The sequence below is a fragment of the Gymnogyps californianus genome, chromosome 5, assembly GCF_018139145.2.
Source record: "Gymnogyps californianus isolate 813 chromosome 5, ASM1813914v2, whole genome shotgun sequence".
In the NCBI taxonomy this organism is placed as follows: Eukaryota; Metazoa; Chordata; class Aves; order Accipitriformes; family Cathartidae; genus Gymnogyps; species Gymnogyps californianus.
Genome location: NC_059475.1, coordinates 8,949,359 through 8,963,211, shown reverse-complemented (window position 1 = coordinate 8,963,211; position 13,853 = coordinate 8,949,359). Strand labels below are relative to the sequence as shown.

The following is a 13,853-nucleotide window of genomic DNA, read 5'->3' as shown; positions in this document are numbered from 1 at the left end:
GGACTGGATTTTATCTCTTCAGACTGTTTGCTGATGGTTTGTTCCTCATTTTGTGGTATTTTGTTTGGAGCAGCTGAGATCAGATTTACACTGTTGCAGGAAAGTCAGTGGGTCCTTTGCTTATTACTCTGATAACTCGGGTCCCGGACATCTCAACATGGATGTCCCACATTAATGGACACCTTTCCCTTCAGTTTCTGTCCTTAATGTTTTTGTGTTGCTTTCTTATTTGGCCAATGTGGAAGACACTGCTTCCCTTCATAGTGTTGTTGTAGAGGTAGACATCATGACTATAAAACCCTCCTTGATATTTTGATGAGTTCTGTACAAAAGTGACATGGAAATAACTTATACCAAGCAGGAAATGATATGGCACAGTAGACAAGAAGTGTAGCCACATACCCAACAGCAAGACTTAACAGAAATATTGCAGACAACAATAACAGTTGTCTCTTCAGCTGCTCAAGTAAAAAGTTTTGATCCATGTTTCCAACAGACATCTGAAATCGAGTATATAACCAGGCAAAATTTGGTTTTTTTCACTTTTGGTTTTGCTTGGGTGTTAAATAGTCAGCATGTTCCACGGAAATTTGTATTCATTGCTGTTTGCTCAGGCTCACTGGAAGGAAAGTTAGGTATGATCTCTGTAGAACACTATTAAAACTGCATCTAAACCAAGACAGTGAAAACTTATTTTGTCTAGGAGTGAATTGTGAAGGTTTTTCTGTTTAGCTTTGGTGGTATTATTAGTAAAATTCAGAGGTGCAAAACTTCCTATTTGGGTTCAGTTCTGCAATCAAGATGAATTGGAAGTGGGCAATGACCTATTGTCTCTAATATTGAATTTCCCCTTTCCCACTGATAGCTGAGGGTCTCATTTTGAAGGGAAGTGTTGGGTGAAATCCTGATTCCACTCAGGTCAATGGTAAAAAAACCCAAACCAAACAAAGAGTATTGAAGTTAGAGAGACTGGAGTCCCCTGAAAATCCAGTGCCTTCCTTTCATCAGCCAGCTGGTTTTCTCATTGAAGATGGCAGAAGGGCTGTAATCTGTGAAATCACATTTTTTAATATTCCTTTGCCTTGGAAAGTGCAGATAAAAATGCAGCTTTATACTCCACCCTCCGTAATAGTATTAGACAAAAAACAGGCAGAAACATGATCTTCTATATAACTAATCAGAATCTTTTTGCTGTCTCCATACATATTTTTCCCAGGGTGCTAGGATGGTAAATATTTTAGCAGAGGGAATTAACTCTACTTCTCTTCCTTTATGTTCTGTTATCAACGGGACTAGCCCACACCCTCACTTTGCCTCATTTTTGGCTCTGTTTCTAAACCCTAAAATTCCTGTTCCTGCATTGAAACACAATTAAATTGAGGCTTAATGTGGTGCCTGTTTTATGTAATCTTGCTTTCTGGCTTTTTTTATTCTTCCAAGTCTGAATCTCATGAATCAATGTGTATTCGTGTTTCATCTGAAATTTTCTAACTCTCCTCAGTATGCCCTAAAGCTTCCCTTTTTTGGTTTATGAAATAATAATAAAAAACTTAACTCTTCAGGTTAAGTTGTAACTGCTTTATACGTTAGACAGACAGTTTCAGTTTAACAAAGTAAAAATGGTGTGAGAGAGAAATTGCAGCTTGATTATTTTTTAAAATATTCAGATTAGAATGTCATCTTTTATGAGTTTTTTTATAACCACTTAGATTGATACAACTCTCTAAAGCTGCTCTGTTTTTCATCACACATTCTCATCTGTAAAACCTTCATTTTTATTAATCTTTGTACAATCTGTACAACTTTGAGATTAATCATTTTGAAAGAGCTACTCTCCGAGTGTTAAGGATTTGCTGGGCTAATGGTAAATGCAAGCGCTTCTAAATACACTACAACACATAGCGCTTGCTTAGCGTTTTATGTTGCATAAGTATCAGTCTTTGTTTCCCAGTTATCTAGAGTTACATTTTATGGCTATGTTTCCAGGTCTGTTTCTGGCTGCCTAGAACCAGAGAACAAAATATACTGAGTCCTTTTTTCACCAACTAACTCGATTTCTAAATATTTATAGTCCGGTTCTGCCTTTGTGCAGTTCCCATTGAAGTTAAAGGGAGTTGTATGTTTACAAGTAAAGGCAGAACTAGACTGCGAGGCCAAATCCTTCAGTCCTTGCTTGAACAAAAATTTCTGTTGGATCCTGGCAGGCCAGTTTGGCTGCATCTGGCCTTGCTTAGTTTTGAATCCTTTTAGGACTTGTGGAGGGATCGGTCTAGTGTCTCTCCTAACTATAACTCTGGACCTTACTGGAGATTATTTTTTTGTTTTCCTTCTTTGGTTAATTGAACTGTTCGCCCCCTGATTATCCCCCTGGCTTTAGCTGAATTTTTCCTGGGGGCTGCTCAGCCCTTGGAGCAGGGGAAGACACAGCGTAGGAGCTTTGGCTGTGCTCTCAGCCGTGCTCCGAGCGCACTTGCAGCAGGGCAGTGAGCGGCTCCATTGGCAGTTCTCCAGGCTGCTGTGGTGTTGCCTGAGCAGCCCATCCTGCTGGGAGAGAACGTGCGGGTCCTAGTCCCAGAAGCCTGTCTCTCCCGAAGTATGGGTGTTTGCCTGCCCTGGATTATCGCTGTTCATCTGAACAGTGCAGTATAATCTCTAATGCGTCTGCTTTTTAATTTATAATGCATATATTGTTAGTGGATCTGGGGTGTACAGTGTACACATTGCAGTGCTTTGGTGGAGATCTAGGCTGTTATCTAGTCCTGAAAGTCTATCAGGATAATTTTTCTTTATTATACTTACAGATTTGGTGGCCTAAGTGTATAAGGTGTTGTCTCTTTGCCTAGTTAAACATGGAGTGCCTGACTAGAAAAGATGAAAGTTAAGGAATCTCGTACCCTCTTAAGATTTCCATTTAGTTAATGTACTGCAGGTATAAATTCATCAGTTACTTATATTGCTCATGTATGTGGCATTGCATCTGATCATTATCTCTAGTATGCAATAAAGCAGGTGTTTGAGTTTCAGTAATGTATTTAGGAGATTTATATCGGTTCTTCTATCAGTGCTTTTATTTTAGTATATAAATTGCAGCAATATGAAACAAGCCAACTGTGCAAACTGTGGTATACGTTTTGTGGCATGCATCATGGATGCATTGAGTTAAGGGGCTGGAAGAAAAAAAATTGTATTTCACAATGAGGTTACTAGCGATGCAGAGTGAAGGTTGAAGTTCAAGAGAGCAGTGGCATAGGGACGGTTTGTGAAACGCCTCCGCCAGTGTTCCAGTTTCTCCGCTGACTGGAAAGAACATTCACCTCTTAATTTCTGTCTCCCTGAAGGTCAGATTATTCCGTAGCGCTTCATAGTGAATGAATAGTATTTTAACCGAGAAATCTCACGTGATCCATTTTGCTGTCATCATCCATATGATCACACTGAGTACCAGCCAATGTTGATGGAAACGGGCCCAATGTAAAATGGGAACTAGGGTTCCTGATTATTAAAGCGTCTCTCCTAGGGAGCTGGTTAAGTAGATGGCTATTCATTACTTAGTATATTATGGGTCAAGAGGCTCAGAAAACAGGTTTTAATCTTCAAGGCTTTGCAGTTGTATGTACAGTTTTAGTGAAGTATAACTAGAAATAAAGGGAGGAAATATGAAAAAGGCTGAATGTTGAGGAAGGCTTCCCAACTGTGCAATAAAAATTGAGATGGAGATCATCTGGAGGATACCTCCCATTCATAGAGCTATTCCTTAGGGCACAGACAGGGTCTTTGTTCTGCTTCTTATTCCTGGGAGGAATTATTTCAGAACTGACTGGTCTTTACAAAAACAGCTATCACTGGAAGATGAAAACCATGTGAATATGGAGGGAAAGTTAGGCTGTGTTTTATGGTATAAGCTTTTACTGCATATTCTTGTTCCCCCTCCTAAAGTTTCTGTCCTGGGAATTCTTCTTATCTAACTTTGTGTCCCTTGTTTATTGTAATGTGTAAGGTTGCTAGTACAGGCGTGAATGAGAGGTTACACGGTTACTCAGGGTGACTAATGCTGAAGTTCATATTTACCCTCGATTTGCTGCTATGTTACAGATCAGCAGTAGCTTCTACTGCAGAAGTTCCTCCTTATAAATGGTAGTTCTCATTTCATTTCTGTTTTAAAATGCACTGTTTAATTTGTGATCACCATGGGTATCACCATGGGTTGGGTGCTTTTCAACCTTTTTTTTTTTTTTAATATCTAAGGACTTGCTGCCTTTAAATAGAGAGGAAAATTCGATGCTGGTGGGGAACCTGAATTGAGCAAATGGTAATAGCAAATGGTAATTTGTTACTTGCATTAGGGAACAAAAGACCACATCTGGGCCCTGAGCAGAGAGGAGACCCTATTTAGTTGGACATGGTACATATCTAGAGAAGAGTTTAATCCATTTAAATCAGATAATGGTATCTTCCTTTATCTATTATTACAGATATTACTACAGATCAGAGATAGTTTCTTGCTGCCACTCTATAACTTACTTCATTATGATCACCTGTTTGCAGCTTCAAATTGAAATAAACAGAGCATACCTTCCTAAAAGGTGTAGCCTTTGGTTTGAATAGCCAGGTGGAGCCAGGATTTGAAACTAGTATTTTAAGCAGCTAAGGAATTAATCTAAAGGAACACATCTGCCAGGTGGCAGCCTGCAAGCCACTGTGGGGATGAATAATGAGCGATGCAACCCACACGCTGCAGTAAGAGCTGTTCACAAGGTCGGCTCCCCTCCTGTTCAGCGAGGTTCACAAACCGTTTAGACATCTCCCGCATTCCAGTTCCACTGGCTGTTCTGCAAATCACTTAAGAGGTTTAAAACTTCCTTGTAATTCTACTCTGCACATGAACTTTGAGTGAAGAGAAAGGAAGGACCAGTGAAATGAGAGTCTGGGCCTCAGAGACCCCTTCAAATTGCTATTGCAAGCATTTGGCAAAGACTGGGATAACATCCTATGTATCCATCTTTGTCCCTAGCTGTGTGCCCTTGGGCTTTGTTCTGGGCTTTCTAATTTCTAGTGCAGTGTAAAACATGAACACTTACCGTTGCCAATGTATATTAATACATGTGGCAATGTACACACTAATGTAACATACTCATTTAAAAATAAAACCTAAAATTTATTTACATCATGTTGACATTAAGAAGGTTGCAAACAGGAAACACAGCCATGTTCCTAACATTCTGGACAGGAGGACAGAGGAGTTTGAAGAATATAATTAGATAAAACATATGGTTGTGGCACCCCCAAAACACAACAAAGGTTACAAATTTTTAAAATTATTGTGATGCTGCTGCATGAGGAATCTTGAAAATTTATACCTAGTAGGGATAGGCTGGTTTTGGTTTTTTATTTTATTTTTATAAAGGGTTAATTTGTAGTGCATCCTGCAAGCTGATATGTGGGATAAATAGTTTGGACACTGATTTGTAATCTCTGTTTATGAGTACATGACTGCTATTCTTATAAATGTCATCACTTTCTTGGTAGTATCTGGTAATATCTGAGTCATGAGGTGCCGACAAAAATCCACTGCACTTAATGTGAAACTCGAGGCATTTTGCTCATTCCAAAAGATATTAGCAATAGCCAGCCCCACATTTAACTGATAAATAACGTGTACGTGTGCACATGACACAGTTATGCTGCTATGTGGATTTTTTCCTCTTACCTAAAATCTTTGTGGAAATACATCAGAGTTCAAATCGTGACAATTTTTTTTTTTTTACTGGACTGTCTTAATGGATACTAATAGACGTGTGTATGGAGTCAGGGCATTGTGCCAGTGGGAGCAGATCCATACCAAGGCAGAGCAGGCTTCCTTTGGTGAATTTCATTTGAAGTTGGATATCCTGGCTATAAAAGGGAACTCTGCATACGTTATCACTGACTTAAGAAATGAAACCTCTCACATGGAGCTGAGGACTGAAAAATATTTCATTTTTCCATTGTTTCCCTCTTTGTTTACAGCCATACAGCAGGATATGAAAATGAGAACCACAGCGCTCCCATGTTATACAGCTGTGGGGCCCAATACAGAATACATACCCATGGAGTTTTTAGAGGCATACAAGTGAGTATAGTATTCTTCATAGGGAAGTAGAACTGCTGCCTGTTTATAATGTTCATTTACTACTTCACTGGTCTTTATAAATCCATTCTTGATTTGCGGTTTCCCTGTGTTACCAAGAAATGCTTTACATAAGTGTCCTGACTTCACTGAAGCCATTGAAGTGTAATGTAAGATTTCTTTCTGTCACAGTCATTTAAAATTGTTTATTTCTTCTTCTAAAGTATATCTGCGAGGCAATATTCCTTACCAGCTTCTCAGGATGGTCCAAAATGTACGATCCAGTTTCCAACTTCTAGCTCCAATCACTTTGGCCATGTGAAACTTCTGTGGTTACAATGGACTATGTCTGATAACTATATATAAGAAAGTGTTAGATGACATTTTGCTTTTACAGATTTCTGAAACTTTACTAATTCAAACATATTTCCTTAAAACAAAATATAATAAGTGATTGTTTCCTAATGACTAAGTAATTACTGAATATTTGGAAGGAATTTACCACTCATGGGAGTTAATTTCCTCCCTTTCTGAAACAGTCATATCATCAATAAATACCACTGTAAAAGATATACCTTCTTAAAAGTGATGGCAAAGTCATTACATAATATCTGTCTCTTCTGTGTTGCTCTGTGTTGTCAACATATATCAGTGTTTTTAGATAGCGTCTTTTCTCCTTTTCCTTTGCTGTATAGTTTAACAAGTCATTATTCAGTGGCAAGCTCTCAGAAATAGGCTCACGAGCCAGCTTTTGTTGAGTGAATAAACGTAAGCAGTTGACATTGTTTGAGGAAGTTAATTATCCCAGAAGGAGAACATCATCTCTGCTGGAACATTGTGACAGTGGCCAAAATGCATTAAGGCTGAACTCTTCACCAGCTCCACCTAGACAGTCTTTCTTGTTTTGTTTTTTACCAATTTGTATTAACCCAATACATTAGTTTCCCTGTCTTTTAACTTCACATGAGTGTGTAAAATAAAGAGGAGATGCTACTCTGGCTCGTGCTCTTATCTCATACGCTGGTATAAGCCTAAAACTATTTCATACGCCAATGAGTGTTCTTCCAGGATTGTGTGATTATACATGAGGTCAGAATGTGGCCCATTTAATCTTACATATAAATATTGGTGAGAGAATTTAATAAGTAGAATTTGCTGTGTTTCACCTTCAAATAATTTTAATACTCTGCAAAGAACAGATTAAGGTATACTAAGGTTATACTTAATTAATGTAGAATAAAAGAAAATTGCCTGTTTGCAGTATAATATATTTAAGTATCTCTTTCTCATGGAGAAGTGCCTCTGATTGTTTGTCTTTGAATATGTTAAGTAAAAGCTTGAGAACGTATACGTTGCATTAGCAAGTCTCTGTCATTGTAGGATGTCCGACGGGTGCCAGGAGTAGCTCCAACTATTGTCCGATCAGCAAGTGAGACAAATGAAAAACGTCCCTTCATGTGTGCGTACCCTGGCTGTAACAAGCGATACTTTAAGTTGTCCCATTTACAGATGCACAGCAGAAAGCACACTGGTAAGTGTCAGCATGGATTGGTATAAATCACATTACGGCACAGGACAGCAAAGTGGGTAGGGTGATTTTAAAATAGCATAAGGTGCAAGAAATGATCTGCCAGGTCAGGGGCAGCGAGAATCTGTCAGATGAGTATGTACGTGCTCTGTCATCTAGGCAATCCCTCTTTTGGATGCAGAAGACTCTGAATCTAGTGAAGAAAAACACAGAGCAGCGCTGACAGCAAGTAGATCACCTCCCTCCCTCTCTTACTGTTATAGGGCATCATTCAGGGCTGCGAATCATCTTCCCTTTCCCCCCCCCACCCCCCTCATTTGGGAGCATCAAAGCTTGCTCCAAATCTTAACTGTAGTTAACTATTAAGAAGTTTCCTCTGCAAGAGGAACCTAGACATTTAGCATCCTCTTGTCCTCCTGGGTAAGCCTTTTCTGGCTGGGGGTGGAGGCAGGGATTGCCAAATGAGCTTCCTTGCTACGGGATCTTTTCATGAAGAATTTAACCTGAAGCCAGTCATTTGTAGGCTAAGATCTGGATTCTCTCTGAGTTCAGGCAATATAAGTTACATCTCAAAATGTGGAAATCAAATGCCCTGCTGCACCTTGCCAAAGAGTAGACAGAATTATTTCCCCTATTGGGAGATTTGTACTGTTGTAAATGTATAATTATGATATACCTTTAGATATGCTCCTTATGCATTTTTTTATTGCCTATCATATTTTTATTTAGACAGTTCTTTCTGTGCTAATCTAGAAATCTGTGGATAAAATCTGTAAATATGGATGCTCAGTTAACCGTTAATATGACGGAAGGTCAAAGGGATGAAACAGACAACAGGAAGGCAATCCATACTGCTGTGACCTAGCAGATTGTCTAACATTTCATAAAAAATAGTTGCAAACTTTTCCTTTTGGAGACCATGTGGTGACATTAGTTAATTGTGTAAAATACTTATAGGTGAGAAATGAACATTGCAAAGCATATTTAATTTCTGAATGGGCAAGTCACAAAATATGCAGATAGACATCTTCAGTGTTGCTCAGATTACATGTTCGAGAGAATTTAGATTGTAACTGGAATTTAGTCTTTAGAGATGAAGTTCTACAGAAATGCTCTTCTATTTTCTGTAAATAAACTGGAAACAAGAAAATTTGGAGATCTTTTTGGGGTCCATCAACTGCAGTATTTTTCTCGAGTATGCCTAAACAGTTCTGAATTTTTCTCATAATCACTATTTCTTTCATTCCTAAATTGATTTACTCTGTATTGTAACAGTCATAATGTGTTTGTTCTGGTCCTGTATTTTATTCCATTTAGTTGCCTGGCTTTTGCAATATTATTTCTGGGTGCATCACAAGGACTTCAGCTTACGTCTTTTTCTTTTTTCCTTAACTGGAGAAGATTTCCAGCATTATACCACGTATATTCGAGGCATGTAGAGTCACAAAAGCCCCAAAAGACATAGGGGATAGGACTGCAGTCGTCTAACATCCCTAGAGAGACTTCTCCCATTGTCTTTGACGTCGTACATGCCCCTCCTTTGGGTTATGCTATAGTGGAACAGGGTAGAGGAAAAACATTTTTTTTCCCCTCAAACATCTCTTCTGTACAGGTGGGCCCAGATCTTTCTGCCACTGTATTTGGATGTGTTGACAACAAAACTTATTTATTTCTCAAACCTTTACAAGTTACTTTCCGTACGAGGCCAACTTGATTCCCAAAGCTTGTATTTGCTGATACAAACATTGCCATTGATAGGACCATGTAAGCTTTCGAGGTTGGTTGCAGCTAAAGAGAGGAAGCAAGGGATAGTGCACTGCTGGTATGAGAATTGCTTGGGTAACTTGCCTGGCTGATGCATTCAGATTTAGGATCAGAAGGGGGTTCTCCCCTTTATCAGGCTGGCAGGGTTTTGTCCTCAGCCTGTTGTATGGGTACTAGCCATTTCCTACGATTATTGTCTGGAAATTTTACTTACCAAATTCCCAGCTGTTATAGAGGCTTACAATATGATGCTCTTCATTTCTTGTCTCCTCCTGTGGTCTGTTAGTCCTAGTTTTTGGGAGTGCTTGGTGAACTATACTGTATGGGAGCATCTGGAGTGGATAGTCTACAAACACTTCTGAGTTAACATATTTTCTTGGCTGCTTGGTGTGGTGGAGGGTCTGGACTTAGTGGCCATAATGGTGTTTTTCAGTCCCGTGCTCTTCAGGAGTCCTGGGCAGTTGAACCGACTGTTGTGATGCAAAGCCATTTCCAGTCTTCTTTGTAACTTTTTGTCTTTGTCTAACCCCGATTTGTGTCTCCTGTGTGTGGAAAAGCTGATTGTCAAAAGCAAAATTTGGAAACCGGTTTTCTCCAAGGGCAGATCAATCATCACTTTGAAGAATGTGTGTGTCTTGTTGATAACAGTTACGGTAGCTACAGTTCACACTTCTTTGCACCTTCTTTCTTTTCTCCACCTGCTTATTTTTATATGTTAGGGGACATCTTAAGGGGCCAGTATGACTTGAGTGAGGCTGTTGGTTTATGTTGATAATTATGTGGCTGTCTCTTAGGCTCTCTGATCATCTTTCTGTTTGTAACCCATTGAACTCCAAAACCCCATTCTAGAGTTCTCTACTAGGTACAGAAATTGGGCTTGGTGGAATTAGCTTATTAGACAGAAAGTAGTTGGCAAACATAACACCTAATATTCTTACTAAACAAAGGGATATGTCTCTTCTTCTGCTTCAATGTTTTGATGGGGAGGAATCCTCAGGAGCCAGTCTGAAGTCAGGAGAGCTGTCAGATGTCAGCTCAAGTGGAGGATAATTTGGTTGTGTTTCGTATACCTCTCTACAGCCAACATAAAATTTTACTAGTCCTCCTGTAAGGTCGTTCTGGATTCACTTGTGGGTTTGAAGCTCTTCCCCCTTTCTTAGTGTAGTGGTAGGTCAATTTTTTAAATTACAAACACATGATTTGAAAACAAGCTGTTACATATATCTAATATTAAACCAGCAGATAGTATCTTTGCAGAATAATGTTGGCTCTTGGTTACCTTTTTTCTTTCTATAATAGATACTTACAGAGGACTGGCTCATCAGATCTTCCATTCTTCACCGGTTGCAGTATTGCAAAATCAAGCAGGGCCCTGAAACACAGAGTTGGATTCTGTAATCAGTTTTTACCAATGTTTCAACATAGCCTTAGTTGAAAATATGTTGACATTTTGTAACCTCCAAGACTGCTTATCCATTGTTAACAATGCCTTTATTGAAACATGTACAGACAAAAAAGCTTTTTTCTTATCTTGGTGTATTTTGCTGCAGTAGATAGGCCTCTGAAAGGAAAGGCAAAAATACATATAACTTTTCAACAGTACAGCAAATAATGTGAGTTGTCATCCTGTGCCAGACTTCAGGCACTTCTTTGCAGAAACAAATTGATGTCTAGACCTCCATAAATTTCATTTATGGTGGAAACATCAGCATTCTTGCCAGTGACCCTTTGGGTTCAGTGCCACGCGTTGGAAAAACTGGATTTATCCTAATGGAAAGCTGAGCATCTTTGCAGAGAAAATATCCTCTGCCTGTTTGCCAGGGATATTCTTCAGCCTAAATATGCTCAACTGCAGGTATGAGCTTCTACAATGAAATATGAGAATCTGTAAATCAGGAAGGTTGTCCTTTATGTGGTAGGGGACTGAGGTCTTGGTGGTGAATTTCTGAGGCTCTGTGGGGTGTAAGTAATGCAGTCTAATAATTATTTTTATGTTAATCATCTAACAATGATTTCTTTGCTTTGACAAAAGCAAATATCCTTTTACTATGGCATGTGCCACCATGCTGCTAAGTGCTTTACAGTCATTAGTGCAGTTCATCATTACAACACCTTTGAAAGACAGAGCTATGTCCTCTAGATACAGAGATGATAAATTGATAAATGGGTGTAATTGTGCCTGAGCTGGGAACTGCACAGGCTCTCCTCTTAAGAGTCTAGTATGGTAACTTCTAGGATAGCACGCTTTCATTAATGTTGCTTTGAAATACTGACCTTCGTGCTTAAGCCATGGAATACCATTCTGCAGAATACTGTGGAAGCTGAAGGCTTACGTGGGTTCAGGAAACAACTGGACACATTAATGGAAAGAAACTCCATTAACGAGTGTTAAATAGAAAGCCACCTTTGGGTTAGAAAAGGGCTAACTCATGAACTGCTGGATACTAGGCGAGTGTCCAGGGAAAGTGCTGCTGCATCCTTGCTATCTTCTGCTCTCCTGCAGGCATCTTCAGTGAGCCATGGTGGGAGACTGCTGGGCTGGATGGACCTTTGGCCTCACCCAGCATGGACTGCTTTTAGGCTTTCATTTCTATGGCATAAATAAGAATACTTATGTATTTAAAATACAAGATTAGTTTCAAAACAGTCATGACATCTCGCACCTGAACTATGGTGTGAAGATGACAGAAAACGTTACCTACAAAGGCTCCCTACTAAATAAAGAAACACACGTTTTATCTAAGTTTGCTAAAGCAAATGATATTGAATAGAAAAATGTTATATTAGAGAGGTGAAGTTGTGATTATGGGGTTGTGCTTGTTTGATGAAGTGGGTATACAAGAAAAGGGGTTTAAATTGGTGAACGGAGTATAAACAAGCCTTCAGGTTCTCATTCAGAGTCGCAGTCTCTGGTTTCAAAATCAGCCTCCTCTCCTCATGTTTTCTTGTTAGCAGCGGGCTATTGCTCTTGCAGTACTCCTTAGTTAAACGAAATGATTATGAATATTTTGTGCAACTGCTACAGCAGTAGGAATTTCTGTTTTCCCATGCATCTGGGCAAATGAATTTGCTCCAGAGAAAATGTGCATGCTTCCTCTAGTTTAAGTTAACTATTTTTGAGCAAATAGGTTTATTTTATTAGAAGCATTTATTGCAAGATATGCAAAGGCTGCTTCATACTTGTTCTGCAATTGTTGAGCTTTATTTTTTCTAAATATTTTCCTAAATATTAAAGAACTGCTATTCCCTCTATCCTCTCTCATCTTGACTATTTCATTATGCACTAAGTTTAGCCTTTCTTTTGTGTGCCCTCTTTCAGTAATGAAATGTAAATAACCATGCAAGCCTCCAAGTCGCAGGTGGAAGGACTGGTGAAGCTTCATCTTCATCTCCTGTTTTGTTTTGAAATTGTATGTTGTCACTTAGAAAGGTGACAGCATTATGGGATATTTTTCATACATGAAGAGACTTTAGCCTTTTACTGGAAAGGCTTTAATGGGCCTGGGGAAACTAGACACTGCTCTAACCCCTCTCGGTATAGTGATTTAATGAGGTGCTAACAGACTTCTAATCTGGGACATTTCTGTTGTCCTGTTCTGATGAAACTTATGGGAGTTAACAGGTATGTGACAGTTGGCTTTGGCAGGCATTTTGCTTGGCAGTAGCTGACTTGGAAGATGTAGAAGGAAAGGAAAATTAGGATTTCTGTCCAAATATTGTGCCTCTTTTTGTTTGTTTGCTTTTTGTTTTCTACGCGGTGTCATCATATCTCTGTGTAAGCATCTTGGATTGATTCCTTTAATATATGCATTGGTTAAATTTGTCCTTAATTTAGTCAAGATAATATTTCAAAGTATTTAAAGAAATACGTTCATGTGCATGCCATCAGACCCGCTATACTGTTTTATTCAAATACCTCCTTAACCATCTTCTGCGTTTATATTGCAATTAGCAGACAATCATCCTGTCACTGCATTCTGCTCCGCTGACATTCCCCCTCTTAAATCTGCCAAAGGGCTGAATTCCTTGGAAGTAAGTGGTTTCTGAAAAGTAGGCACCCCCCAGGGAGTCCTTGCGGTCAAAGTGTATGGAACTATTTCAAACACCTGTGGCAACTTTAATCCCTTATGCTAATAAATTAAGTACAGCAGACATGGAAATTGTCCACACCTAGGTTTGAGAATCAGTAAACTCCTTTGGGTGACTGTCACAGGAAGTTAGCTTGTTCTTGCAGACTGAGTTGCTTTTGTAAAATTTTGATCTTAGCTACACCGGTATGAATTTGGAATGCTCTCCTTAATATGCTGCTTATACTGTGTCACCTAGATCAGAAGGCTTCTGCTTTAAACTAAACTAGTTTGCACTGGTATCTCAGAATACCAGTGCAACAAGAATACATTTCCTCATCATAATAAAATCAGAAATGCAGACACTTGCAATGAAGATTTATGAAAG

The 13,853-nt window shown here is 39.1% G+C and overlaps 1 protein-coding gene across 2 annotated transcripts in view; it reads left to right on the top strand.

Annotated features, from left to right (window-relative positions):
- WT1 (WT1 transcription factor) overlaps positions 1 to 13,853 on the top strand; it is a 37,869-nt gene that overhangs the window by 16,930 nt on the left and 7,086 nt on the right. For both annotated transcript variants that reach the window (XM_050897647.1, XM_050897648.1), the window contains exons 5-6: positions 6,007 to 6,109; positions 7,487 to 7,637. In XM_050897647.1, the coding sequence (XP_050753604.1) occupies positions 6,007 to 6,109; positions 7,487 to 7,637 (254 nt within the window). The remainder of the gene's footprint in view (positions 1 to 6,006; positions 6,110 to 7,486; positions 7,638 to 13,853) is intronic.